At 41.6% G+C, this 27,304-nt stretch overlaps 1 protein-coding gene across 4 annotated transcripts in view; it reads left to right on the top strand.

Moving 5' to 3' along the window:
- Nucleotides 1–27,304, top strand: part of grm8a (glutamate receptor, metabotropic 8a) — a 217,385-nt gene that overhangs the window by 3,937 nt on the left and 186,144 nt on the right. For all 4 annotated transcript variants that reach the window (XM_072377434.1, XM_072377432.1, XM_072377435.1 and 1 more), the window contains one exon: nucleotides 1,697–2,512. In XM_072377434.1, coding sequence (XP_072233535.1) covers nucleotides 1,970–2,512 — 543 coding nt within the window. In that variant the 5' untranslated portion in view covers nucleotides 1,697–1,969. The remainder of the gene's footprint in view (nucleotides 1–1,696; nucleotides 2,513–27,304) is intronic.

The following is a 27,304-nucleotide window of genomic DNA, read 5'->3' as shown; positions in this document are numbered from 1 at the left end:
AATTAACACAAATACATGAGTTTGATATCTGTTTTGTCATCTACCTGTAAGTAAGGTGAATAAGCTTAATTCCAAAACCATTCCTTTCACATTAGGATATTACTCTGGTGTTTGTTTGTGCTGAGAAAGCATTCTCTGAGGAAAGATAAGCAAAAGCTAATTAACAATGATGACTGTGTAAAATGGGCCACCACAAAAGCAAAGCTAGTGTGATTTAGGTAAGCAGGTCGACTATAATAAAGAATGGTGTTTCAGGTTTATGGCCCAAATGTGTAGAAATTACATAAGGAGATGTGTCTCTGTAATGGATTGAAAAATATTGAATTCAAAGCAAAATCCACTATCAATTTTCCTTTTGTTTCATCAAGTGTCTTTATAACCATGTGACACAATTGCATAATGCCTCTCGAGTGGCTATTTTGTTAAAGAATGAGAAGGTGCCTTTGATTTTGACCAATCAGAGCAGATTTGGCAGGGGTAAAAACAAGGTGACAAGAGGTGCTGCAGCACTTTACAGTTTGTATAAATTATGTTTTTTGCAAAATATTAGCATAACTGCTAAATGTTATGTTCGCTTACTGTAAATCTCATCAAAAAAATTTATGTAAGAGAATAGAATTTCCTGAAATCTGTGGTTGTTAAGCTAAAGATGAATTAGCTCATGTTCAAATATATATTCAGGGTTTGAAATTTGTACAAATCGCCTCTTGATGCAGTCCACATGCACAAAATGCAATCTAGTATTTGAGATCAGGGGAGGCAAATGAGGAAATAAATTCCCAGGGGTCTCAGCTAATGAAGGCACATTAGCACTTGTACAATGTAGAAATCCACCAGTTTGTCATAACTAATTTTCAGTCCCAGCCAAAACCAACTTATTGCACCATTCAAGAATCCCGCTGCTTAATGCGCAGTTCAGTGGGCAGAACGTGATATTATTGCTGTCAGGGGTGGAGGTGCAACCTCCCTGCAGTGGGTGAGACCAGATAGGGCATATCAACCTTTAATGCTGTTAATGTCAAGACATTACATTCAACATTGACTATACCTGTTGCAATATAAAGTTGTGTGTGTGTGTGTGTCTGTGTCTGTCTGTGCAGGAGTGTGCACTGGATGTAATGTGTTCATTTAACTGCAGCAGAAACGGCAGGTGTTTGAATGATGCAACACACTTGCTCCACAGCACTGCTCTCTATCTTTTCTCTGCTGTCTCCGTTTTCCTCACGCTGCCCCACATGGTTTCTCTTTCTCTACCCTTCCCTTTTTCCTTCTCCTCCTCTGTACCCTCCACCCCCCAGTCCTCGTCATCCTTCTCTTTCTCTCTTTCACCGCCACTGCAGCAGGGTAGTCATGCGAACAGCCTGAGGAGCTCGCCACGAGGTTCTCGGGCTGTCATTCTGACAGCTGTTTCTCTTGTCCCTCTGCCAAGAGATGAGTGCGGGTGTGTGAACGAGGCCGTAGAGGTCATTAAAAACTGTTTTGGATTTTAAATTACAGGATGGGATTGCAAATTCTTGACAGTTCTGCAAGCATTGATGTGTATTAGTTGTGCTAGTTTTTGGTTGTCACTCTGCATTCATGCCTTGCCTGTGAGTGGTTTCCACACATTTGTCAGGTGAGCCTAACACCCTGGCAGCAGCTAGATGCTCACAGACAATCTGATATTTAGACATCCTTTTTCTGTCTCTTTCAACAGGATCTACTAAAGATGTGACTTGTGGATTGCATGCTCTACCACCTAACCAGATATCCTCTACATCAGCGCTACAGTCCCCTGCTTCTTCTCTTGAGTTTGCATTTTCTTCTCTGGAATATGATCGGCTCTTGGGGCTTGGCTCGCTGCACACCTGGGTGTCCTTTACCCCTGCCTTGTTGACCAGTTGGAAAGCTGAACATTTCTACTAATAAAAACTCTCCATTTTGAAAGTCTCCTCAAAGTTTACATTGTTTTTGAATTTCTTCTGTCATCATGGGACCTCAGTGGAGCCCAACTTGGTACCCCCACTCTCCATCTGTCATCTTTCTGCTAGTGGCTACTTCTTACACTTGGCTCCTTCCCATCACCTCTCCTCAGCGAGTCCCCATAGATCCGCAGGCAGCCCCAGAGTACGCTCACTCCATCCGACTGGACGGTGATATTATCCTTGGCGGATTATTTCCAGTGCATTCTCGGGGCGATCGTGGCACACCATGCGGGGAGCTGAAAAAAGAAAAGGGCATTCATCGTTTAGAAGCCATGATGTTTGCCATCGACCTCATCAATAAGGATCCCGAACTGCTGCCCAACATCACACTGGGGGCCCGGATCTTGGATACCTGCTCCAGGGACACGTATGCTCTGGAGCAGTCCCTGACATTCGTGCAGGCCTTGATAGAGAGGGATGGCTCAGATGTCCGCTGTGCCAGTGGAGACTCTCCAATCTTCACCAAGCCGGATAAAATCGTCGGAGTGATTGGAGCTGCAGCCAGCTCAGTGTCCATCATGGTGGCCAACATCCTGCGTCTGTTTAAGGTAAAATTCTTTTCTCTCTTTAATGTTCTCTTTTTTTCTCTTTTTTCACCTGTTATATTTGTAGCTGTGCCCCATTCATACAAGTTGAATGATTGCCATAAATACACGAAGAAGTCGATGAGATCAGTCCAAAGATGACAACCATTTAGAATGTTGTTTGTGTCTGCAGCAGCTTCACTTCTTACTTCACCAGTCAGAGGATAGGAAGCCTGTTCATTTCCCTTTCAAAGCCAAAAGTGCAATTTTATCAAACGTGTGTAAATGAGACATTGATGTGTTGAGATGTGTCAAGTGATGCTTGTAAGAAAGACCCTTTTGTTTGTCTGTGTGTGTGTGTGTTTGTGTGTTTTTGCTTAGCGCACTTTAGATCATTCCTGACTGTGGTTGAGCCAAATAAAAATGTCTGCCAAGCAGCGGTATCAATTACAGCTGAAATCTGTCAACAGCCACTTCATTCACTGCAGCGGAGATTTGTGTGTGTGTGTGTGTGTTGCCTGTGAGGACACTGTTTTGTGTTCTAGTTCATGTATGGGCCTAATTGAGCACCCTCGTGAGTGCTCATGTGTGTGCAACTCTTTGTGCCGCTCATGTTTGTGTCCTTCTTAAAGCTCTCATATCCACAACAGAATAGTTGTGTATTCACAGGTGTGTGTGTGTGTGTGTTTCTGCGAGCGTGCTCCCGTTGTCATCATTAGCCGCACGGGTCTGATGGATAGCCGTATGATTATGAAATATGAGTGCAGTAATGACGCCCATGGCATTTCACATCCACATCTATCCCACACTCTTTCACTGTGTGTGTAAGTGTGTGTGTGTTTGTCACTGCACATTTTTTTTTTCTGGCTCAGAAAAATCCATATTCTTAATGTGCGTGAGGGCATTGTTTCTGAACGCACATGTTAACAACTGGCTTGCGCTTTGAATGGAAGATTTGCATATTAAACAACAACAACAACTAAACATGATTTATTCCAGGATCTGTCACAGCAACAGCACTCGAACAGAGCGCTTTTCTGCCTCTGCGGTGCCTCACTCTCATTTGCCTAATACGATTTAGAGCCTTGCATGTGTTTCTGTGTGCACGTGTAATGATAGTATGTGTGTGTTGTATGTCCGATGATCATGATTCTGTGATCTGTGTGGGAGTCTTCAGTGTTTAGTGAACACATCTGTATAGTATGCTTGTTTGTGTGTGTGCTTACAGTATGCTTGTGATATGATGTCAGCATCAGGCATGTGGCGGTGCTATTATATACCACTGGCCTGTGTCTGTCTTTGCATGCTTTAACATGAATAATGCACCATGGGCTGAAAATAGTATCGAGGATATGCACACATGCTTACACACAAACATGCAGAGAGAAAACATATGTCTTTTTAAATGGGCTAATCCGACAGTGCCAGTCACAGCTAGTCGCCTACTCAACACGAGGGGGGCCAAAAAGCAAATACAGCGGAGCTAGAGAGTGTGTTTGTGTTTCTTTTAATCTAGCAACAGACAAAAGAGATTCTAAGAACAGATTGTTTGAAATATTCCACTTTTTATTCAGTGCCTAGCAGCAGAGGGAGCCTTTTGCTGACAATCAAAGCTGAGCGAAATCAAGTCGAACAGGAGTTGTTGATGTTTCTTTTGTTACTCATTCCTCTTTTGAAGATTATTGTTCCGCACTGCGGGGTGATACAGTGTGGAGAGAAGGGATGACATAAGATATGATAAGATGAAAGTTTAGTCATCCTTAAGGGGAAATCACGCCATCAACGCTGCACATTGCAGAGGAAATTCAAAAGAATTTAACACATGAGTGCTGAAAATTTACAGCATGAAAGAAAATTTGTGCTTTACTGTAACATGGATCCTATTTTTTATAGTTTTGGCCATTATTTTTATCAGTTGTGATAAAACTGAGAAGAACGTATGCTTAGATCTGGGAATCAGAAGTTTCCAACACGGCATTAGGGAGTTCATATGTTTAACTTCCTAATGTGGACTTCGCTGCTTGTTTTTGCCACCGGAATTCTTGTGCACATGTCAGCAATTTTGGACACTCTAGGATGAGAATTGGTTAATATTTCTCCATCTTTTAGCTTTTGAATTATTAATATCAGCTGATATTTTGGTTATGAATGCAGCAAGGAGATTACAAACCTCACATTAAAAGTGCAGCTTTTCGTACTGACAGGTCCAGGTAATTATGTAACCCTATAAGCAGAGAAATCACCTGCAGGGTGTCAGTTTATTTACATGTATGAGGCGGTAGATGGCCTTCTGTTTGGCATGCATTCCTATGGGAAAGGCTGAACAAGTTTTCACACAGCAAATGTTAGATCACAAGCTGTAGAGGTCAATTTGTATGTAAGTCAGCCCCAAAACAACCTGGTGTGAGAATACAGTTTGATGAAAATATCAGTGATACAGTCAGCGCACAAGTTGCCCTTGATAGAAATAGATGTTAAGTGGCTAATTTATGTTTAACTAAATAAATAAAAAAAAAAAACAGAGTTGATACCAGATTTTTATTTTGCACCAGATTATCATAACAGGTTGACAGGGCCTCCTGAAGGAGCCATGGATGGCCACTGAGAAACTGAGAAAAAATAAACAAGGAAAAAAAAACGTTTAAAGCAAATTTCTCTTTCTGATCCTTTAGTTTTGCCTCTGCAGGGCTCTGCGATATATTGGAAAATAATTAATCAGATTTATTCTATTATCAACTAAATCAAATTAATTTCTAGAATGTGAGCAATTACACACTAGACAGGAAAAGTATGTTGACAGGAAGTCAAAGCCAGAGACGAACCATAAAGCTCCTTTGTAATCTGTAACTAATATGTTACAAAAGCAAATGACAGCTCGGTTGATGATTTATATGTCTTCATCCAAGCATTTACAAGTTGATTTAAAAACAGTTTGATTCTCTGATGTGTCTTCCTTGCCTCCTCCAGCTGCCTTTAAGCAATTTTTTCCAGGCCCCCAAAATAAACCGTGATTATCCTTTTAAATAGTCATCAGTGCAGCATGAGGGGGATGTATAAAACAGCGGATGTTCTAAATCAAACTTTGTTTTCAGTGTGCATTGGTTGTCAGTTCTGTGGGCAATGGAATTAATGAGGCACTATCGATTTATATGATAAAGACCAGGTAGGTGCTTCCCTGCAGGGTTGCTCAAATTGCAGGTTTAACAAAGACGGCACATGTCCTTGTGCGCGAAACATCTTCTCCATCAGCTGCATTTGTTTCCAGTGTGCTGCACCGCCTTTGCTCCTTTCATCAGCAAATTCTATTTTTTTTCCCCCAAATACTCCATCATTATTTTCCTCTGTGGCCACTCATCCAACAGAAGCTAACAGCTTCATATTGATTGTGCATGGATGGTAATCACAGCAGTGGTATGGATCATAAACCTGTGAGAGTAACTTCTCAGACTTCCTTGAGGCTTTATTTAGGAGGATATTTATTACCTGATGAAGTTTGCACTGAAAAACGCATAAATATATGAAACGGAAAAACAAAAGGTCAGTGACAAATTGTCCTTTTTTTCAAAAAAGCAAGAAGCCCTCACATAAAGGCTACAACTAATGGGCTGCTTGCATGGAGCTTTGTCCGCAGTTACCAGGAAATCTTACAATGGGGTGAAAGAGGCCTTTCACTCAGTGACACTCACACGCTGTGTGTCAGAAGCTGAAAATGAAATTCAATTCATAAATTGATAAGTGGTGGTTGTCCCCTGGTGAGAGCAAATGGAATGACTTTGCCTCAGGGAGTTTAGGAAACACTGAACACACGCACACACACACTGGAATCTCTACACTCTCATTGAATTGGCATCAGTTGCAATTGATTCTTCTTGAGGCTTTCAAACACATGCCAACACAAATACGCACACTGTCTTGTTGCCTTTGAAGAGGCGGCTTATTGTCTGTTCTCTGGTGGTGGTTTTCATGAAGTTGTATATTCTCAGGCCAAGGTCGGAAGCAGAAGTCTTTCCCACGCTCTGCCACGCTGCTTCACATGCGTCCAACAGAGCTTACGCTGTGGAGTAGTATTGGAGCAGTTTGAACGCATTTTTAGGAAACATATGGTTTTCAGAATGTATTTTGGATATCTCCCCACCTTTCGCTTCACTTAAGTTCAACCACTGTGTTGCCGAAGCACTGCAACATAAACAATTGCGTAGCTTACTCTAAGCACAAAGAAGGTACCTCTTTAAGTATTAAATACTGAGGTTCTGAAGCTCCTCTCACAGAACAATACAGACGAACCACTTATCTTTGTATACTAATATAAATCTCCTTATCTTGTTGATGGCATTTTTTAAAACGCTTTTGGCAAAGGGCCTGTTGTAGTTGACTGTTAAACAGTAGGCAGACGACAATAAACACTGACTCTGATTTGCTTGTATTTGGTGGTTCTGCGGCCTCACTTGGGTGGCAAGCTAGCAGGTAAGTTAGTAAATTTGTGATTTGTAAGGTATCTGTTTTGTTTAAAGCTGATAAATGGCTTTATTTTTGATGATATGAAACGATGTGAAATAGGAATGAATTATAAAAGTGCAGAAAGTGCTGTGCTCATTGCAATGAGATCATGTTGAAAATGAGGGTCCTGAAACTGCGGCCCTGTGTCTCCACCCCTGTGTCTGCGGCCCTGTGTCTCCGCCCCTGCGTCTGCGGCCCTGTGTCTGCGGCCCTGTGTCTCCGCCCCTGCGTCTGCGGCCCTGCGTCTGCGGCCGTGTGTCTGCGGCCCTGTGTCTGCGGCCCTGTGTCTGCGGCCGTGTGTCTGCGGCCGTGTGTCTGCGGCCCTGTGTCTGCGGCCCTGTGTCTGCGGCCCTGTGTCTCCGCCCCTGCGTCTGCGGCCCTGTGTCTGCGGCCGTGTGTCTGCGGCCCTGTGTCTCCGCCCCTGTGTCTGCGGCCCTGTGTCTCCGCCCCTGTGTCTGCGGCCCTGTGTCTGCGGCCGTGTGTCTGCGGCCGTGTGTCTGCGGCCCTGTGTCTGCGGCCCTGTGTCTCCGCCCCTGTGTCTGCGGCCCTGTGTCTGCGGCCGTGTGTCTGCGGCCGTGTGTCTGCGGCCCTGTGTCTGCGGCCCTGTGTCTCCGCCCCTGCGTCTGCGGCCCTGCGTCTGCGGCCCTGCGTCTGCGGCCCTGCGTCTGCGGCCCTGCGTCTGCGGCCGTGTGTCTGCGGCCCTGTGTCTGCGGCCCTGTGTCTGCGGCCCTGTGTCTGCGGCCGTGTGTCTGCGGCCCTGTGTCTGCGGCCCTGTGTCTGCGGCCCTGTGTCTGCGGCCCTGTGTCTGCGGCCGTGTGTCTGCGGCCGTGTGTCTGCGGCCCTGTGTCTGCGGCCCTGTGTCTCCGCCCCTGCGTCTGCGGCCCTGTGTCTGCGGCCCTGTGTCTGCGGCCCTGTGTCTGCGGCCCTGTGTCTCCGCCCCTGTGTCTGCGGCCCTGTGTCTCCGCCCCTGTGTCTGCGGCCCTGTGTCTGCGGCCCTGTGTCTCCGCCCCTGTGTCTGCGGCCCTGTGTCTGCGGCCCTGTGTCTCTGCCCCTGTGTCTGCGGCCCTGTGTCTGCGGCCCTGCGTCTGCGGCCCTGTGTCTGCGGCCGTGTGTCTCAGCCCCTGCGTCTGCGGCCCTGTGTCTGCGGCCCTGTGTCTGCGGCCCTGTGTCTCTGCCCCTGTGTCTGCGGCCCTGTGTCTGCGGCCCTGTGTCTCCGCCCCTGTGTCTGCGGCCCTGTGTCTCCGCCCCTGCGTCTGCGGCCCTGTGTCTGCGGCCGTGTGTCTCAGCCCCTGCGTCTGCGGCCCTGTGTCTGCGGCCCTGTGTCTGCAGCCCTGTGTCTGCGGCCCTGTGTCTCAGCCCCTGCGTCTGCGGCCCTGTGTCTGCGTGTCTGGCCCTGTGTCTCCGCCCCTGTGTCTGCGGCCCTGTGTCTCCGCCCCTGTGTCTGCGGCCCTGTGTCTGCGGCCGTGTGTCTCAGCCCCTGCGTCTGCGGCCCTGTGTCTGCGGCCCTGTGTCTGCGCCCCTGTGTCTGCGGCCCTGTGTCTCCGCCCCTGCGTCTGCGGCCCTGTGTCTGCGCCCCTGTGTCTGCGGCCCTGTGTCTCCGCCCCTGCGTCTGCGGCCCTGTGTCTGCGGCCCTGTGTCTCAGCCCCTGTGTCTGCGGCCCTGTGTCTGCGGCCCTGTGTCTCAGCCCCTGTGTCTGCGGGCCTGTGTCTCCGCCCCTGTGTCTGCGGCCCTGTGTCTGCGGCCCTGTGTCTCCGCCCCTGTGTCTGCGGCCCTGTGTCTCCGCCCCTGTGAATGCGGCCCTGCATCTGTGCCCCCGCATCTTCGCCCCTGCATCTGCGGGCCTGCCCTGAAACTCAGGACTCCAGTAAAGCGGAAGCCCCATATTCTCATTTACTGTGAGGTTACCTTTGCATTTATTAGGTCATGCTATAACTACAGTGCCCTCTGATGGATCACGAGACAAACTACTTCCTGACATAGCTGTCAAAATTGCTTATGGTTTGAAGCACTTCCAGACTGTAATTTTTTAATTCGAACAGATTACTGATATCTAAAGTTTCCCGACATTTTAACAGATGTTTGAACTTCAAAGAAAAATTCATAGCCCTACTCAGTATCTATTTCTGCCTACTGTAAATGTATGCAGCATAAATCCACATGCATGTATATGTATGTGTGAGGAAGAATTATGGCAGACAAAGCTTTAAATTGCTGTCATAATTCAGCTTCCTTTCCTGCCTAGCTGTCTGGGGAATTAACTGCTGCACTGTACGATTTCTCTGATATTTTCATTTTCTCGTGTATGATTGCTTTCTGTGCTCTGTTGTTTGACGTACATTTTTTCAGCACATTATTTGACTTAAACATCCTCACTTTCAGGAATCACTACAACAGTACATACATGTATGGAACGTTGCTTGCACATTGCAAGAATAAGTAAAATCGTACACTTGCTGCTATATGCAAATCAGTGACAGTAAATGTTTGCTTAAGCTGTGGGGACACAAAGCAGACAAGAGGCTTTTGCCCACTTGAAAGCCACACAAGAACAATTTTCTTTTCAGGCAAACCAGCACCTCCTGAATTACAAATCAATTTAACATTCAGCTTCATGAGGATGAAAACAGCTGCATCAAAATGCAATTAACGGGGAATGCTGTAATTTGATTCAGATGCCAATTCAGAAGCAATTCCTAATGGGTTTGCTATTATTTTCGAGGTCAGGCTTAGCTTGATCTACAGTCTTGTTCTAATCCTGCTCACTGTTTTAATGAAATAATGAAAGGACAGACAGAGGAAGGCAGGGAAGGAGTGTGAAGGAGACTTGGATGAGAGAGATGGTATTAAGATGTAGCAGAAGAGAAAGCAGACTGGTGGAAATAATATCTGGACAAAGATGCAGCAGAAAGACGGATGGAAAAAGATGCAAGAGAACGAAACAAAAAGCCAAAAATCACCGAACTGAGGAAACTGTGGCATCCTCAGGGGTGTAATGATGTGGTGTTGATTTCTTTTATGGAGACATGAATCAAGAGGGTGATGATAATGAAGCCACCAAGCACATCGAACAGCAAGCCCAAAGACTCATTAGGACATGAGTGGGTCTCCGTTTTGTGTCAACTTGTGTGCGTTGCTTCACCCCAAGTCATCCGCAGCAGTGAAATATCACGGGTGCTGCAGCGGGGCAGGACACGATCATCCAACCTCTACTAACGAAGGCAGACTTAATGAGCAAATGGTTAATGAAGGGAAACTTAATTGTCCTTCTGAAATTATGTATTACCTTCATCTATGTTGCTTGGAGATGATTCATTAACAACAGCCATATGTAATGCGTGAACATGGGCTAAATTAGATTTGTTTGCAGCTGGATCGTGCAAATCTTTTGACCTAGCTTTAGGACTCATAAGCAGGGAACTCCAAATATGAATAAACGTACAATTTATCAAACCATTTCCTTCATGGGTAAAGGTTAAAAACATACTGATATATGGTTTTCAACATGCGCTGCGAAGAACCATGTAGTAATTATGTATTGTATGTTTCTTTTTCAACCTAACCTAAAAAAGGTGAAAAAGAAGTAAAAGATTTAATAATATATAGAGCAAACAATTTCAAACTATAGTTTTCCATTTCCATAGAGACAGTGAAACAGCTTTTTGTTCCTCCCTTACTTCTAAGCAAAAGGATTTGATTTATAGTGAACTGTAGTGGTCAGTGTACATTTTATACTAAGCACAACACTGGGCGTATCATATGAAATGCATTACTTTATACTAATCTTCAGCTTTGAGGAACACCGTCTCACGCCATGTAATAGCTACATTTGTTTCACAGCACAAAATGTTATTGTCTCAAATGATAAGATTTCTACATTTTCAGGGCTTTAAAACTGTTATATGCATATGCCTGCCTTTCAAATTCATAACATGCCTGTTTTGCATTATGTGAAACAGTCAAGCATCCCTCAAAATTGTAAAATTAGAGTGTCCTCCCAAAAATTACCCCATGGGCTGTTTGCTCATACAGGCAATAACTACCCATAATTATGTTTGGATATGCAATCTCCAGGGTTCATGAGAACAACTGCATGGGAAAATGATGGTGCATCAGGGTGACCAGTGTTGCAGTATCAATTTAGATAAATTTTTATTCTTTGTTATGCACTTATTTTCTCAACTATCCTAGTCATATAGTTTTGATTGCCAACTCTAAGCAAGTAACATTCTAACCCATAAGGGAAAAAACAACCGTCATATCTGGGGGTTGTGCTTGCATACCATTTTTTAAATAATTGTCACGAAGGCTTTATAAGTTTACTCAATCTTTAATAATTAAAAAAGGTTGAATCCCCTTGTTAAAATACAAATTATGTTAGACTTAGCAGGGGAATAGCTGTCTCCAGACAGTAATAACATAATGGTAAGAATAACTTCAGCTGAACAGCTCATATGACAAATCTAAAGCCTACGTGGTCAAAATATGGTGTATAGGCATGAGTTTAATATAGGATGGTAAATGAGTCAAATCCTACTCCTTCTTCCTGGGAACTTCATAGAATCTAATGTGCACTTGGTTCCCACTGAGGATGGGCCTGACTTTAATTCCTGCTGAATTTCTTTCTGCTCTGGAAGAAATGTTGTGCCACCACTTTGGACTCCAATGTGTGTGCGAAAGCGGCTCTAAATAAAGGCTCACAAACTTAATCCCCCGCCACTCCTCCAGCCTCCACGTGCATGGATGTTTACAGGTGGATAAGACATAAGACAACTCTCAGGAACGTGCGCAAGGGCGCACGTTCCTGAGAGTTTCTTGAGACATACGTATCCCTAATGTAAAGAAAGCTAAAATGGCAGCATTTTCTCCTGTTGAGCAGAGTTCACACAACACGTCACCACAACAGTAAAGGTCTGTTGTTTTCGATCAGAAAGGAAAGTAATTTAGAATTTAATTAAGATCTCTGATGAGAAACAAGAGGTCGTTAGTTACGTTAGTTGTGTGTAATGTTACAGTGTGGATTTATTTGTGTCCTCTTGACCATGAATGTTTGTGCGGTTGGGAGAAAAGGTTTCGCTGTATCTCAGTAATTGAATGTGTGTGTATTTTTGAGAAAGATGGAAAGGCCCAAAGAAGCTGAGTCTTTGTGAGTACTTTGAGCGAGAGGACTAGTGCGTAGAGCGCATTTAAGTGGAATGAGATTCTATCTCTCCCCGTGTTTTCATCAGCTGAGTGTAGGCTTAGATAAGGGATAAGTGAAGACGTTACATACAAACACACATTTCTCACATCACAATTGGACGATGCAGGCCATTTTTTACACCACAGAGACCATTTTCACTTTTTTAATTTCCAGACATTCAACTAATAATGACTCAGCTAAAAGAAATAATATGATTAAGTTCACCTTGGCATTTTTTGATAAGTCAAAATGTCTTTGAGAAGTTCCTGTTTTGTGTGACTTTCTTTTTTAAGATCTATCCAAACAATTAAGAAGAAAAATGTACAATTTTTGTTTAGTGACTGGAGATCAACTCATTTCACATTTTCAAGTCTTGCACATGCTTTTGGGAGAGAAAGAAAATCAATGTGCACTGGTGGGATTTGGGGTTCCTTGTGTTGCCAGTGATAACCACTGAGTCAACACTGAAAAATAAAAAAAACCCAACGGAGTCCCGGCCAGCATGTACAATACCAGCACCCTGGCATGCTCTCCATGAACAGAGAAATTAGCACCATTAGTCACACCTCTGCTTTGAGAAAACAAAATGTCTGCTGTTGGAAAGAAACACTGACTTCATCAGAATTGGCACCAAAAAGTGTAGATAATCACTGAGCAAAAATATGATGTTTTTGTAGCATAACCCTTGTTATTTCCATCTGTTTGATTGCATATCCTATTATTGACTCTATAACTGCATGCCATCAATTAACAAGCTTTGTGCCTACTGCTGTGAAAGGACCCCATCTTGGAAGAAACTCAACTTTGCATTCCAACTTGAATTGCTGTGACTTGCTACCCTGATGAAATGATTTCAGCATGCATGATTCACTTGCTTTGGAGGACGACGTTATCTACACATGCTGCTGTGATGGAATTTCTCGTTTGAAATAAATGAACTCCACAAGGAGAGAAAATGACAGAGAAGAACTGTTTTAATTTCAGTTTTTTTTTTTTTTTTTTACCAGAATGAGACGTTCACTGTTTTATTATGTAAAGTAGATAGCTGTTCTGTAGTGTGAAAACATCTCTCTGGAAAAGCTGGAAAAGATGTCTAAGAATGCAATGTTGTGCAAATCCTTCTTTATTTAATAGAGTAAAACATTGGCAACACATATAATAGCTGAAATCTCTTTTTTTAAAGGACAAAACACAGTCTGTGCAGTTTAATGACCCTCCCCTCCCCTATAAATCTTGTTGTCATCTTTTTTTTTTAATCATAAGTGTATTGCAGGTTATGTTAGAGAAGTGACCCGTGGTGGTGGAAATCAGCCAGGATTGCCGCATTAATGGCCATTAGTGTGATATGTTTAAAGATTTGGAAAGAAAAAAAAAGATCTGCATCAAAGTGGGGGAGACTTGCCACTTGCCACTTCGAGGACTTCCTTACTTTAATCAGATACCCTCAAACGCCCGTGCTGTAATGGCCGGGTAAAAGCAGCCAGGTAACCAACCGTGATGCAGCAGCTTGTAGTTCAGCGCTGTGCCGCAGGGGCTGCCAGGTGCAGCTAATCATCATAATGAGACTCAAGCCAGGTGCTCGTGCTTCTACGAAAATGCTTTCAGAAAAGTAGTTTTTGAAGCATATCACCAACACTTTTTATTCATTTATTTATTTTTTATTTTTGTTCTTAACCGTGGTGTTTCAGCAGCAGCTTTTGCGTTTTTTTGTTGACCCAGTTTAGCGAGCAGCGATGCGGGTCAGTTTACAGACAGGGGGCCCGTGATGGTGGGTGCGCCACAGGTGCCCAGATCAAATCTGGACGGACAGGAGAGGGATGTAAAAAGAAAACGTGACTCATGAACAGTAAGTGCATTATTCTTTAAATTACTATCTGGCTTCTCTCATGTGTAATTGCTTATAGTCATTATTTAGGCCGTCCGTGGCACTTTATTTGTCTACAGCAGTGTTTCCCAAAGTGTTTTTTTTTCTTCTGGAGACCCACGTTTTAAAGTTTATAAATGACCGTGACCCAATTTACATTAGGCTTAGTTTCTCGAAAGGAGAATTAAACAGTGATAGACACTTGATAAATCACTTTTTTTTTTAATTCGCTCAATTCAATTTATACTTGAATTTTAGTTTTTTCTGAAGTGTTTATAATGGAACTGTACCTTTCTATATATCAGAGTAGAACTAAACCCACTGGAATCTATCAAGAGAAAACTCTTCAGCAAAACTTTCCAAATAATCGATTTAATGATTTTAGCCATTTCATCTACCAAATATCTGCAGCCTCCAGCTTCTTCAATACAAGAATTGCCCGCTGATGTGCTTTTATATCACAGTCATTTTATTTTAATTTTTTTGGACTTTTTAACCCGAGTTTTTAAGTTAGTTGATCTGAAGTTGCTTCTGAACCAGGCCACTCCCAAACAACTCAAATCTCAAACATATAATTGTGTCATGGGAGAGGGGAATGTGTCATGGTGGCTCGGCGTGAGCGCTGTGTGTAACATCTGACTAAGCTATTTAGGTCATCTTTCAGTTTGGTCAGCATGGCTTCAAGGCCCACTCAAGGAACTGGCAGCCTGGAAATGACCATGGACAGTGATTCTGTTGAATCTGTTATGATCAGTTTGTAGTGACTTGATGCTGTGTCTGCTGCATGTGCCTGTCTGTTGTGAAAAATGACAAAACGTCCATGCAGGTCGCTAGAATGTCAGTTGTCTGCAGGGTTGGGAACTTTTAAGTGTTGTGAAAGATAGCTGTGCCATCAGGAATTCCTTGAGGTTTCTTGCTGGTGTTGCGATAATCAATTTGTGAGGGTGCCAAAGTATCTTGCCACTATATATACTTATAGCTGCTATCATAAGTGGCAAAATGCACACTGGGATGAAAAGTTCAACACGGTGCTGTGGAGCAGCATGAGTGGAGATGGTGTTCATTCCTCCAATGAGGAAAAGTCAAAGCAGAGGAATGTTTTCAGTTTTCATTCGCTTGTGTGTGTTGGAAAGATTGTACAAAAATGGCCATTTAACTCCTCAAGGGTGTTTTCACTTATAGTTCAGCATGTTTCTTGTCTGTGAATTTAGTTCAGCTAAATTTTTAATAATTTGGAGAACAGAATAGAAACAAGTGCTTCTTTAAGTCCATTCTATCTTTCAAGCAGCATTTTCAGTGTTGAGGCTGCTAGAAACTGCAAAGTTGGAACAGCAACTCCCCCAAAAGAGATTTTAAAACACATTTCAGTTGACTGATTTCTACAAAAAAGAAAAATTTAAATGAGAGTAAAAGTAGGACAGACATGTAGAGAATATGAGACTTTGAGAAATTCACAGTGGGGGCAGCCACCACAAGAAGGAAATGGATTCTTCATGGATCCCATCTTAATGTGGCTGCTGGAGCAGAGCTGGAAATCAACGGATAGTATCACATGTATGCTCGATATGGAGCACTGACTATCGGCTTGAAATAGTCCCGATGTTTGAAGCAGCTGATATAAAAGAAAATATGTTGACAGTGTATGTGTACCCCCCCCCCCCTTTTTTTTTAAGTTTCTTTTCTTTTCTCCCCTTTATTCAGATTTTACCTTCTAATCTGTTTTACTCCCACATGGTGCCATCAAAATGTTCTCGCTCTTATTTTTTTTTTTTTTACTTCTGCTTCCTCAAAGATGCAGGTTCCAGAGTAAAGAAGTGACTGACAGAAAAAGCATGGCAGTAAAAGTGATAGATGCAGAGAGGGAAAGGCAGTGAAACGGTAAATGTCAGAGGAAAAGATCTCGGTTAAAGAGCATCGGAGGACTCGAGGGAAAAAGGTGTGTTGCAAGAAATGTTTTTACATCTTGCAGCATTACATTAGATCACAGAGAACAGGTGGGCGGAACAAGGGGAGAAAAAAGAGGTTAAGTGTTTGTTTCCACTTCCCTGCTTTCTTGCTCTTGGCATGCCTCAATCTGTCTCTTTTCTGCCTCTGCGGTCTTGTCTGCTTGCCATTCCTGCAGCACTCCTGACCATGTTAATAGCAGCTTTGTATTATTTATGAAAGAAAGGCGAGAAGACATGGAAAGAACATTTGCAGAAAAACACTACAAGAAAACCCAAATATCTTTTAGGGAAGCATTGATAGGGTGTGTGCAGGCTTGTGTGTTTTTAAAATAGACGTTCTCCTTTGGAGATTTATATAGAACATGACAATCTAGATACGAGTCTGTCTCTGCTATATTATATTCGCATCTCCTGTGTCTACATAAATGCAAGTAATTGATAACCATCTGATTGGCTGGTTAGGATAAAATACAACAGACAATTAGATTTTAAAGTATAATGGGCACTGTGTGTTGGGCTGCTGTTTCTGTGTGACGTTTGCTTAGGATTGGGAGCGTTGGCATGCAGGCTGGCATGCATGTGTGAAAGAGGGATAGTCGGAGAGCAAAAGAGTACATTACTAGCAGAGTTTCTGCCAATTAACCCTTGAAACTTGAGGTCATGGGAGAAAGACAGAAAATATTTTACCCCTCTTAATCCACGTTCATTGCCTGCCAGCAGCAGTCTCTTTTCTACTCGTCCCTCTACGTAAGACCAACAATTAGTACTACATGGAATATGCATTCCTCTTGTATATTTCAGTAAGTGACCAACAAAAGGTCAATGCTTGCCTGAGGAACCCTGGATCCAGCAAAAAGTTTTAATTCCCTCTCCAGCCTTTGATTAATGCTGCAATTTTCACATTTAGAAGCTATTTACAACGAAAATAATCCCTTCGTCCTTACAAGTGCTTTGATGTAACTTGATACCTTTGGCTCATTTAGTATGCCACAAACCATAAATATGCTAATCGTCCTCGCCTCATCTCTCCACTGTTTGCCTTCAGCCAGCACCCACTCTTTCCCTGCACTGTATGTGAGAGAAGCCAAGGCACATTCCTCTGTAGTCGCTCTGCTACATGAAGGGGCATATTGTAGCAGTCGGTACAGCTGAGGTGTGTTTCAGTCAAGCAAGGAGTAAAACCACTGCTTCATTTGTAAATGAGTAAGTAAAGAAAGGCAGATGATTTTGTTTCTAGGGTATGAAAATGTTATGGTGTGCATCAGATAATCTACAGGGCCCACTTTACTGTAGACAGAGCCGAGTAACACAGCTACTACAGATCATTAAGCGTCTTTACTGGTATCGATTTCACAATTAAGACTCAAAATGACAGAATAGCATTTTCCTTACCCCGTTCCCTACACAGATACAGCTTAATGCTGTTTTGCCAACAAGTGTCGTTCCAGTTTATTTGGCCACAGATGCTTTTAATGAGGGATGTTGAGGGGCTTGACAAAAGGTGCTAATCTGCTGAACTTTGTGAACCAGTCGTCCCTTCATGCAAAAAGGTTGCTGTTAAATACCCATCTAAATCTTATCTACTTCCTTCCCACTTATGATTCTTTATTTTTCTACTGTGCTCTCACTCATGAATCATTAGAGTTTGGTTTACATGTTACAAAATGCATGGTTAGACAGTTGTTAGACAAAATGCTCATTTTATGTTTTCATGCCTTGTTATTCCGTCATGTCACATAAATGCTGCCTCACAGAACAGCCTCAGGATACATTACCATCTCACAATTCACAACCATGTATCTTGACACTTTTATGATTTGGACAAGTGGAAAAATGCGTATTACAAGATTTCTGGTGAGATGTAAGAAATCCCACTAGAAACGGTCCAGCAACTTGAAACCCCTTGGGAAGCTTTGATTACTCTAAACTAATGCGACAATTTGTTGTTTTCATCAGCACCAAGTCCAGGATGCAACAGCGGTGCTACTACAGTATGTTAGGAGGAAGCATGTTTTTGGTGGAACTTTAAGGCAAAACTGTTGCCCATAACAGACGGCTCATATGTCGTAAGCATAGTTGTTGTTGCTCTATATTGCCTCCCACTAAAAGAACAAAGCAGGTTACTTATTTATTCATTAAAATATGCCGTTTTTTAAGCATTTAAGTTTCTACTCAAAGGTTTGATCCAGTAGTAATGTGGATATTGAAAATGAAACGACAAATGACAGAAAGGGAGCAGAATACTGCTCAAAATTAGTGGACAGTTTGCAGGCTTATGCCAGTATTTAACAAGCAGTAAATATGAAGATTATTTTAACGTTGATTCTCAGTTATTGAGGCCATGGAAGACTTAACTGTAACAACCTTAAGCAGAAGTCAGCTGTTTTTTTTTTTTTTTTGTTGGTTGTTTGAGGAAGTTTCACATTTCATCCCAGATGCCACCTCAGTTTGAAAAACAACTGCAGAGAAATGCACTTTCAAAACATATTCAATGTAAGTGATCATTCCACCATATTACACATTGTCAGGGAATTTAATTTATTGAACTGGGCACAAGATGTCTTAATGTTCGATTTTTGCCTTTAGTAATAGCTTGGTGTGAAGCTGAAAATTTAAAGGTCTGTTAACAGAAGTTTAGATATAAATGAGGTATCTCTTAGCTGTTGAACAATGTAATCCTGTCTATTGTTTGGCTTTGCTGCTGTGTGGGGAGAATTTTCAAGTGCTCAGATGGTTCCTTCTCTACTTTTGACCCCAAACACTATATGCCGTAGTTTGAGAAACCCACACAGTACTTTTTGGTAGTAATAAGAACTTTCTGCAGAGCTGTTCTTGGATTGTCTTTTGTTGTATAGTGTCACTCACTGGAATAATACATTTTTTTGGTGCAAACTTACATCATCCTAATTGGAAGAAAATATGATCTAAGACTTGGTAGACTGGGTGGGATGTAGCATCAGGACAAGAAAATAAAAAAATGTTGTGCTATCGAACTATATACCTTTCTTCCTATATCTCCCCTTCTGACACACTTTCTCATTCTGGCCTTTTATTCTCTACTGCTTCAATGTCTTTGTCCTGCACCTTACTGTACTCTTGTCATTGTCCCCTTCCCTTCCTCTACCTTTCCTCGCCTGTGGCACTCCTTTGAGGTAAGGCTCCGCTAAACGGGCTTGGTGCAGTGCCCACATGTAATTTTTATGGCCATGCCCGGCATGCTGAAATCCCAGGTTGAATTATGTATGAAGGAGTGAGAAGAAAAAGGGAGAAAGGAGAGAGGGAGGACACAAAGTGTTAAACAGAAAAGAGAGAGTAATAGAAAAAATGTCCGGGGATAAAAGATCATAGAGGACAAAAAAGACGAGCTAAAAATTATAGAATAAGAGAGGTACAGACAATGGAGATGTAGATGCGCATTTTGGAGTAATCACAGCTCAGAGTAGAGGAGAGTTCGACCTCTCACCTCCCACCATCAAGCTTTTATTTTCTCTCCAGCGCCTGATCTAACTTCACCTTCAAATCCTCTCTGTCTCTCCAGGGTTTCCTCTCCTCACTGTCTTACTGTTTCATCACCTCTTTGTCACTATCTCTCTCCTTTACATCCCTTGCATGTTTTTGTCACTCTTTTCAGCTGCCTGTCTTTCTTCCTTTGTTTTCCCAGTCCACCATATGTGATATATACATTTTTTAAGGTTTGATTGTTTTGAAATGTAAATCATTTAGAAAACTAAATACTCGCCCCTCTATCCCCCCTGCTTTCAAGCTTGGGTTCTCTCCCAAAGGCCTCCCAGGGGGTTCTATGCAGTATCTTTGCAGTTTCTGCAACTGCGCTCCTCTGAACAGAGATCTGTTGGAGCCTCTCTTCTAGTTTGGGAGTCATGGCCCCTATTACCACTGTTGCCTTAAATTCTTGTATCGTTTCAGCGTAGTATTTCTCAAGCTTCTTGTGTTCCTCCTTCTTGATGTTGTTTGGGATTACTAAATCTATCGTTACTGCCTTCCTCTGTCGACCACTACAATCTCCAGTTTAACTAATTTGGGCTTTGGAACTTCCAACCCATATTCTGTACAGATGTTCCCGCCACCTGGTTATGATGCTCCATGTGTACTGTACCTGCCTGTGTCTCAAACCCTGTTACTGTGTGCTGGATTGTTTCAGAGGCCTATTTGCCCAGGTTGTCCCCGAGGTCCTGTCTGGTGTGTTAGACTCCAGCCTCTATTGCTTTTGTGCCATGGGCCTGTTCTTGTAGTGCCATGATTAGTGGCTCCATGTTGACTTTTAGAGCAGCTTTTACAAACCACTGATGTGGCGAGAACATGCCATGCAGGGGCTAACCCTTACATGATTGTTCCTCCTCTTCCTGGTCCTTCTCCCCTTCACTCTATTTAACGTGCCTTAGGCGCTCGCATAGCAGTTCATCACTTGGGGGCCAGTTTTCTGATGACTTCCTGGATCTTTGATGTTTTGTTCTTGACAGACCCCCTCACCCCCACACACTTGGTGAACAGTCTCAGGGTGCTGGACTTTTGCAAAAAACCTTCATGTACTGTGAGATGCTCTCTTGTTTTAATATCAGTAGCTGCTGATATCTGATCTCACCTCCTTTGGCCAGGTTATTGTACCACTGAGTTACCTGATATCTGGCAGAGCATATCTGTTGAAGGTTTTGACTTTGTTCTTCCCTTTCTGCTGACTCTCCAGGACCTGCCTTACTCTTTCTCGGTGCTTCTTTGTGGTTGACTTCCTTGCCTATATCTTCATTGTTCATGTTTGGCATTTGCCTGTATGGCCCCCAGGTATTTGAAGCTGTCTGAACATCTGCTATAATGCATTCTGTCAGTTCACATCCTTCTGTTGTGATCATCTTGCATCTCCTTTATATCATTCACTATTATGAGAGGCATCATCAGATACAAAACACATAGGCGAGTAGATCTTAAAATGCAAAAAAACTGAATGCTAGATTCTATATTACTGAAGTTTGGAGACGAAAAAAGGATGTACATTGTGTATTGCTGGTTGGTCTGCATGGTACCAAAATACTATTCAAACCAATGCTTGTGATTCCACTCTAGACTTTACAACATAAAAGAATAAATTAAATTTGCTTCTGTTCTTGCACCCCTAAGTTTCCCTGCCACTCAGAATATTGAAAATGTCTGAATAATGAATCTGTAACACCACTTTAAATTGGTCAAATCTGAATTAAAATCTCAAATTCTGAATGTTGTCAGGGCAACACTTTGGCTTTGATCAAGCATAAGCAATATGTCCAGTGGCACTAATATCTGTTGATAGCAGTACTTTTGAAACATGCTAGTGATTCTGATATTATACACCTAGCTGTTGCTGTTGTAAGTAGTCGTGGAAGGCCTTGCTCTTTGAAGTAAGCAGAGTTTACTTATGGTCATCACTGCTGTCTGCCAGATGTGACTCATGATGAATCACACCAACACAAACCGACTCGATGTTGACTCCTTTCCCCTTCTGATCCCGCTTTGAGAGCTGAAGATGAGTTTGAGAGGTTATGTGAGGAAGACAAACCTCAAGGCTTTGGTATTTTGGTTTATTTTTAATATTTGAACGCAACACTAGTGATAATTAGGACATTTAGAAAAGCTTTGACGCGTTTCCTCTCATCTGTCAGGGAATGCCAACAGAGGAGCACATGAAGAGTTTCCTGTCTGTAATGTTTGGTTTTCTCTGGTTTGTCAAAATGCCTCTAAGTCATTGCAGTCAAGTCATTTTTATTGGACTGATTTACAGGACATTGGCACAGATAACAAACACCTCCATCTGCTATCATCAGAAGCTACTGATATTAAACATTAGCCATTAGGCTTTGATTGTTTTTGTTTTTTTTATCAAACATGTAAAACCACCTCAATATTTTAATCGGTGATTTAAAGAGAAGGCAGTTAGTGATGTGAAGAATATACCGACAGTCTAGGTTTAAAAAAAAAAAAAAAATTGTAATTCTTGTTCAAGGATACCTGTGACCTATGTAATGTCTTATATAAGAATGGTCCAATCAGGATTTATGAGGAAGATGAACCAATTGCTGTAATTATTCTCATGTCAAGTATTGACTTTATAGATGAGAGGATAGCCTAAATTGACAATTGTTGACCTATAGTCAGGAATAATTTGCAGAATATTTCTCTAAAAGGTACCATATTATGGAGAAAGGTGTTTTTATTTTGGTTCTTTAGAGCAGTGGTTCCCAACTGATCTGGCATCAGGACCCACCATCATTTGTTATAGACAAGTTGCGACCCAGGAAAATTTTCAGCATCTCAAATTTCTTGAATGAAAACATGTTGCAGTTTGAACCTGACATAAAATGAAATATCAGTGTGTCAATGGACACAAAATTCAAGTTTAACGATAAACAAGAGTGTGACGATAGAGAGGAAAAATTCCCTTTAACACTCGAGTGGCTGCATTTTAATTCAAAATCAAAGTGCACTGAGGTGCCCCCCCTTGTCCTCAATATAAGAAAATCCATATTTTATGTAGTAAATGTCATTCCTGCGTTTAGCCATGATCACTCTCATATAAAAACAAACCGTAGCTTTTCTTCCATCTATGAAATGGGAGTCGATTAGCATTACAGGGTATCGTTGCCACCTACTGTTTAGGAGTGTGAGTAGCATGCATTCTGAGTCAGTCTGGTGACACATTGAAAACGGGTCTGCGACCCACCAGTTGGAACCCACTGCTTTAAAGCATACATTTTTTATCTCTGAAGTCGGTGCCCACTCCGAAACAGATAAAAAATGTAACCCGAGGATTCCAATGTGGGCCCCACAGGTTGGAAAGTATCTAACTTAATGAACCTTTCTGATTTGCGGTGTAAACTTGACCTCCAAGTTCCTGCTCACATTTAACCTGCAAAATCGATCAACTTTGCTTGGCAATGTTCTGTTGCGTGTTGTGAAAATTGCATTTAACATAACAAGTTGCTGTCAACTCTGGTAATGTTGTCTTTATTACTCAGCTACCCACCTATGTGCAAAGGGTAAGTAATGAAGCTTAAGCCTGATCATTATTGCACGCTGCACTGTTGACATCTGCCCACCTCTTAAAGTGCTGCCATTATCAGGTTAATGCAGAGTTTCTTGTTTAAAAGAATTACCCTAAAAAATTACAATTTGAAGCAGATATAAAGTTTCTACAAAGCAAAATAAAGTGAAGAGATCAACAGCTCTTCTCTCCTCCCTTTAAAAAAATCAGTTCAGCCTTTTTTGTGTCAACTGATAAAATTGAGAACCAGAATCGGCTGATCAGAGCACCCAGCCTGAATTGGATTAAGTGGATGTAGAAAATCGATTGATGAATGATCAGAGCAACCATAATCTCATTATTTTTAATTACAATCTATTCCATCAGTTCAATCTGGGCTGTGTAGAGAAGAGAGAAATGCAGCTGAAAACAGGAGGATACTAGAGAAATTTATGGAGAAAAGCAGTTGAATCTACGGGACTCCAAATGCAACACCTACGCCTGCATGTATATAGAAATGGGAACATGAATGAGGAGTGGGGGAGAGAAGATGGAGACGGGAAAGAATGAAACTGAGAGAACCTACAGCAACAGACTGCCAATACTGGTGTAAGAAAGACAAATTCGATAAAACGGCAGGATACAATAAGTTTGTCCAAGAAATAGAGAAGTGATGGTTTTGAAAATGACACATAAATTGGAAATTCTGCAGCAGAATTAAATTGTGTGTTGCCTTCACCTACATGGGTGAAGTGCTTTTTAATGGTTCCCCTTTATTTATACAGATATCAGGAATGATGCCCCCCCTCCTCTTTTCCAAAATTCAGGATGACATTTGTAGTTTTATGTAAAATATGCTGCTGTTAAACTCACCTCAGTCATTTGTGTTCTGAGGAATAAACTGCAATAGCCTTGGGAATTCTTTGACTTTCTAAATTGGTGTATTGAGCAAATATCACTTTTTTTATTAATAGACAAGCAGAGCATTCTGGTAAATATCTGAATGTATTTTCGTGTGCATGTAATTGTGAGATGGATGTCATTTTCACCCACTTTTGCTTTTTTGTGTTCCCAAAAGACTTGTATGTAGCTACAGCACTTGTTATCATCTTCCAGGTGTCTTTTTTTTCCCTGAAAAGTTCAAATTTGAAAAGTTTAATAGTTTAATATTTGAGATAAACAGAGGATTAATGTCTTTCAAAGAAAAATTCAATTTCCCACTTTGTATAACTTTGCCTTCTAACTGTATATTCGATGTCCTTTCTCTGTTAGGCATTTATGACATTTTGTGAGACAATGTCCTTACAAGCTGCATGCTGTCAGCTTCTTACTGCTGACATTTTGAAAACAAGCTCAGTCTCAAACCCACAGAGGTACCAACACCCCCTGTAGGCCTGCTAGACATGTTTTCTGGGTTGGTTGTTGGTTGCAAAAATCTCTCGTGCTTCAGCCTTTACTTTCGTCAGCCTTGACCTTCAAAGGGCAACATTCACATTCACGACTCCCTGCTAAACGCCTGCTTTCACAACCTTTTGCACCTGCCCAGATGTCTCTAGAGTTATTCAGTTGTGATTACATGCTCCTTTCTCTTACTTTAAATTACTTTCCTTGTCCAAACTTTGCTTGAACTGTTTTAGAATTGGAACATAATCTGCTGAAACACAAACATGTTGACACCACTGGCTGATGAATCTAGCTTATTTTCGCATGCAGTACTGAACAACAAAATCTGAGAATGCTGTCTGAAATCCTGTTATGATTATTTCTGTCTATTGATTTTATCTCTTACTGGTGTGTTGGGTTTTCAAGTCCCTTAAGAGGTTGTTCTGTGGATGTAGTCTTTCTAACTTGCTTCTTGCTCTTCCTGTAATTCTCAGCTGAATCCATACAATTGAGATCAGCGCTCCTGTGGGTCCGAACCAACTGTTTCTGCCAATCTAGATCTCAGGTGCCTCTAGCATACAGATTACCACATCAACTACTTGCTCATAATTAATTAAATGGACCAAGATTTATCATTCCCTTTTGTTTTGCTCCTTTAATTGCTTCTACTAAACCTTCTTTTATTGCATCATTTTTTTCGTTTTTTGTAGAGTAGCAGATCCTACATTTTCTGTTTTTTTTTTTTTGGTAGCATTAATGCTTTAATTGAGATTTTTTCAGGTAAAGTTGGCCTGAAAAGCATGGTTGGGTCTGTATAAAGCAGTGAGAATTTTACTTGGATGGATTTATGGTCTGAGGCTGCTCTGCATAGATTTGCTCAAACTTGATCCTCAATATGAAAGAGTGATCCTGCTGTTTCCAAAGAAAGTTGTGAGAAGCTATCATGTGTTGCAGTGTGACTTAAAAGAAAATTTTTGACTTTGTTTGAAATTGGACAGTACAAGAGGAATTGATTTGAATAACATGCTCTAATGGCTCACAGGAACACAGCCGTGTGGAAGGCTTGTGTGCTTGAAGCACATTTATTAATATATTAATTGCATCTCAGTAGACTGGGATGATTTGTTCATGATTGTGAACATGTTGTAATTTATGGTCTATTTGCATGCAACTTGTTTGTAGATGAACTGATCTTTTAACTGCTTGTGATGTCAAAGTTGTATTAAAGAATTCAGTTGATTTGCATCATCTTCTCAAGCAATTGACATAGCTTCTCTATTGATGGCCTGTCGGCTAACTAAGCCTGTGTATCATAGTACCTGTTGGGAGGTGATTCAGAAAGACATTTGGAGTACTTACCTCTACTCAACTCCATAAAAAGCAGCTTTGCAACAATACATAAAACTCTGAGCGTGTTTGACTCACCGTCTTAGAGGGGGATTTAACGGCTAAGACAAGACGAGTCTTTTCCTTCTCCAACTGAGCTTCGTCCAAGTGGAGCTGGACACCTGCCAAGGTTTGTGCATGGACAAATTAGTTTTGTTTTTTTCCCCCACACTAACGCATTGGTTCATATTGTGCATGTGCACACGAGGGCTAGGAGACACACACTTTCACAAACGAGCACTTTCACTAATTTATTCATTAATTGTGGTCAAGCTATAGTTAAGTGTAAAAACTTTTAGTTTGTTGGTGTTGGTTTTCAGTTATCCAGGCCTTTGTCATCCTAAGAGCTCAAATAAGGGCAACTGGAATTTTATTTTTTTTTAATTTTTTTGTTTGTCCAGTCCAGTTGCCCTTGTACATGTTTTTAGGATTACCTCTTTTGATTTCCAGCTGTAATCCAAAGTAAACTTTAGGACTTTTAAAACTGTAAGAACTCACCTAAGCTCTTAATTCTGTGTAAAAGATACAACCCTATGGTTGGTGACAAAGCACATCAGATTAAAAAAAAAAAAAAAAAAAAAAAAAGAAAAGTCAGTTAAATTAAAGGTTCCTACATTTTAGGACTAATGCACACTAAAAAAAGAGCTGAATTGCCTGAATCTAATATAAAAACTTCAAATGTAATTTTGGACAATATGGTTGTCAGTACCTAGAATATTAAGAAACAGGCTGTAATATCTACAACCAAACTACAATGAGTTTAAGAAGCTGTAGAAATGACCAGAAAAATTAAATTAATTTAGGACTAGGGATTTCAAGGTAATTCTGTGTTGTCTTAAATCTCATATTTTAAACTGCTTAATCTCCTGTGTAGGAGATATGAAAGCCTGTCTTCAAAAGACGCAGGCTCATGCTCTGAACTCTTGCATGTCCCAGAGGGCCAACTGTGTTTTATCTGAGTTTTAAAAGGAAGCACTTTGTTTTATGGCGTTGTCTTGATTCATTTTTAGTCGTGTTGGTGTATGCCTTCCTGTTGTGTGTAGTGCACAGCCCTAAACAGCAGTAAGAAGAGCCATGGAGTTTGAGATTGTGGACAACAATGTTGTCAGCCATGATATTTAGACCACCTGCCTGATATTAATCGGGTCTCACTCATGAAAATTGGGAGAGGTGGTGGCATCATGGTAGGCCAGCTGCTGATTCTATCCTTTTGCAAAATGTGTATCTTGCCATTCTTTTAATCTTCAGCAGACTCTTAGAACCTAAAAACGTTGTTTTTTTATGATGTAAAATAAGCCTCATTTAAGAAATTTAGTAAAAGCTAAATGAGAATAAAATGATTTCTTAGCCAATTAAACTTTCCACTTTGTGAATTTTATTTATTTTTTTTTGTGGTTCTTTGTTGTAAATGACCAAAAGTAATTTTCAGCATGTTGTGCCATGTTGACCCCATTCCACTGTAACCTGCTGCTCATTTATCCATTGGTAGCACCATGTCCCAACATTTCAATAACCTTTTGGCAACTTTATTAATGCCAATGAAATAAGAACTGTT

Source organism: Leuresthes tenuis, unplaced genomic scaffold (assembly GCF_036924035.1).
Source record: "Leuresthes tenuis unplaced genomic scaffold, fLeuTen1.0.hap1 SCAF_23, whole genome shotgun sequence".
Lineage (NCBI taxonomy): Eukaryota > Metazoa > Chordata > Actinopteri > Atheriniformes > Atherinopsidae > Leuresthes > Leuresthes tenuis.
This window is presented reverse-complemented; position numbering and strand designations above follow the sequence as displayed.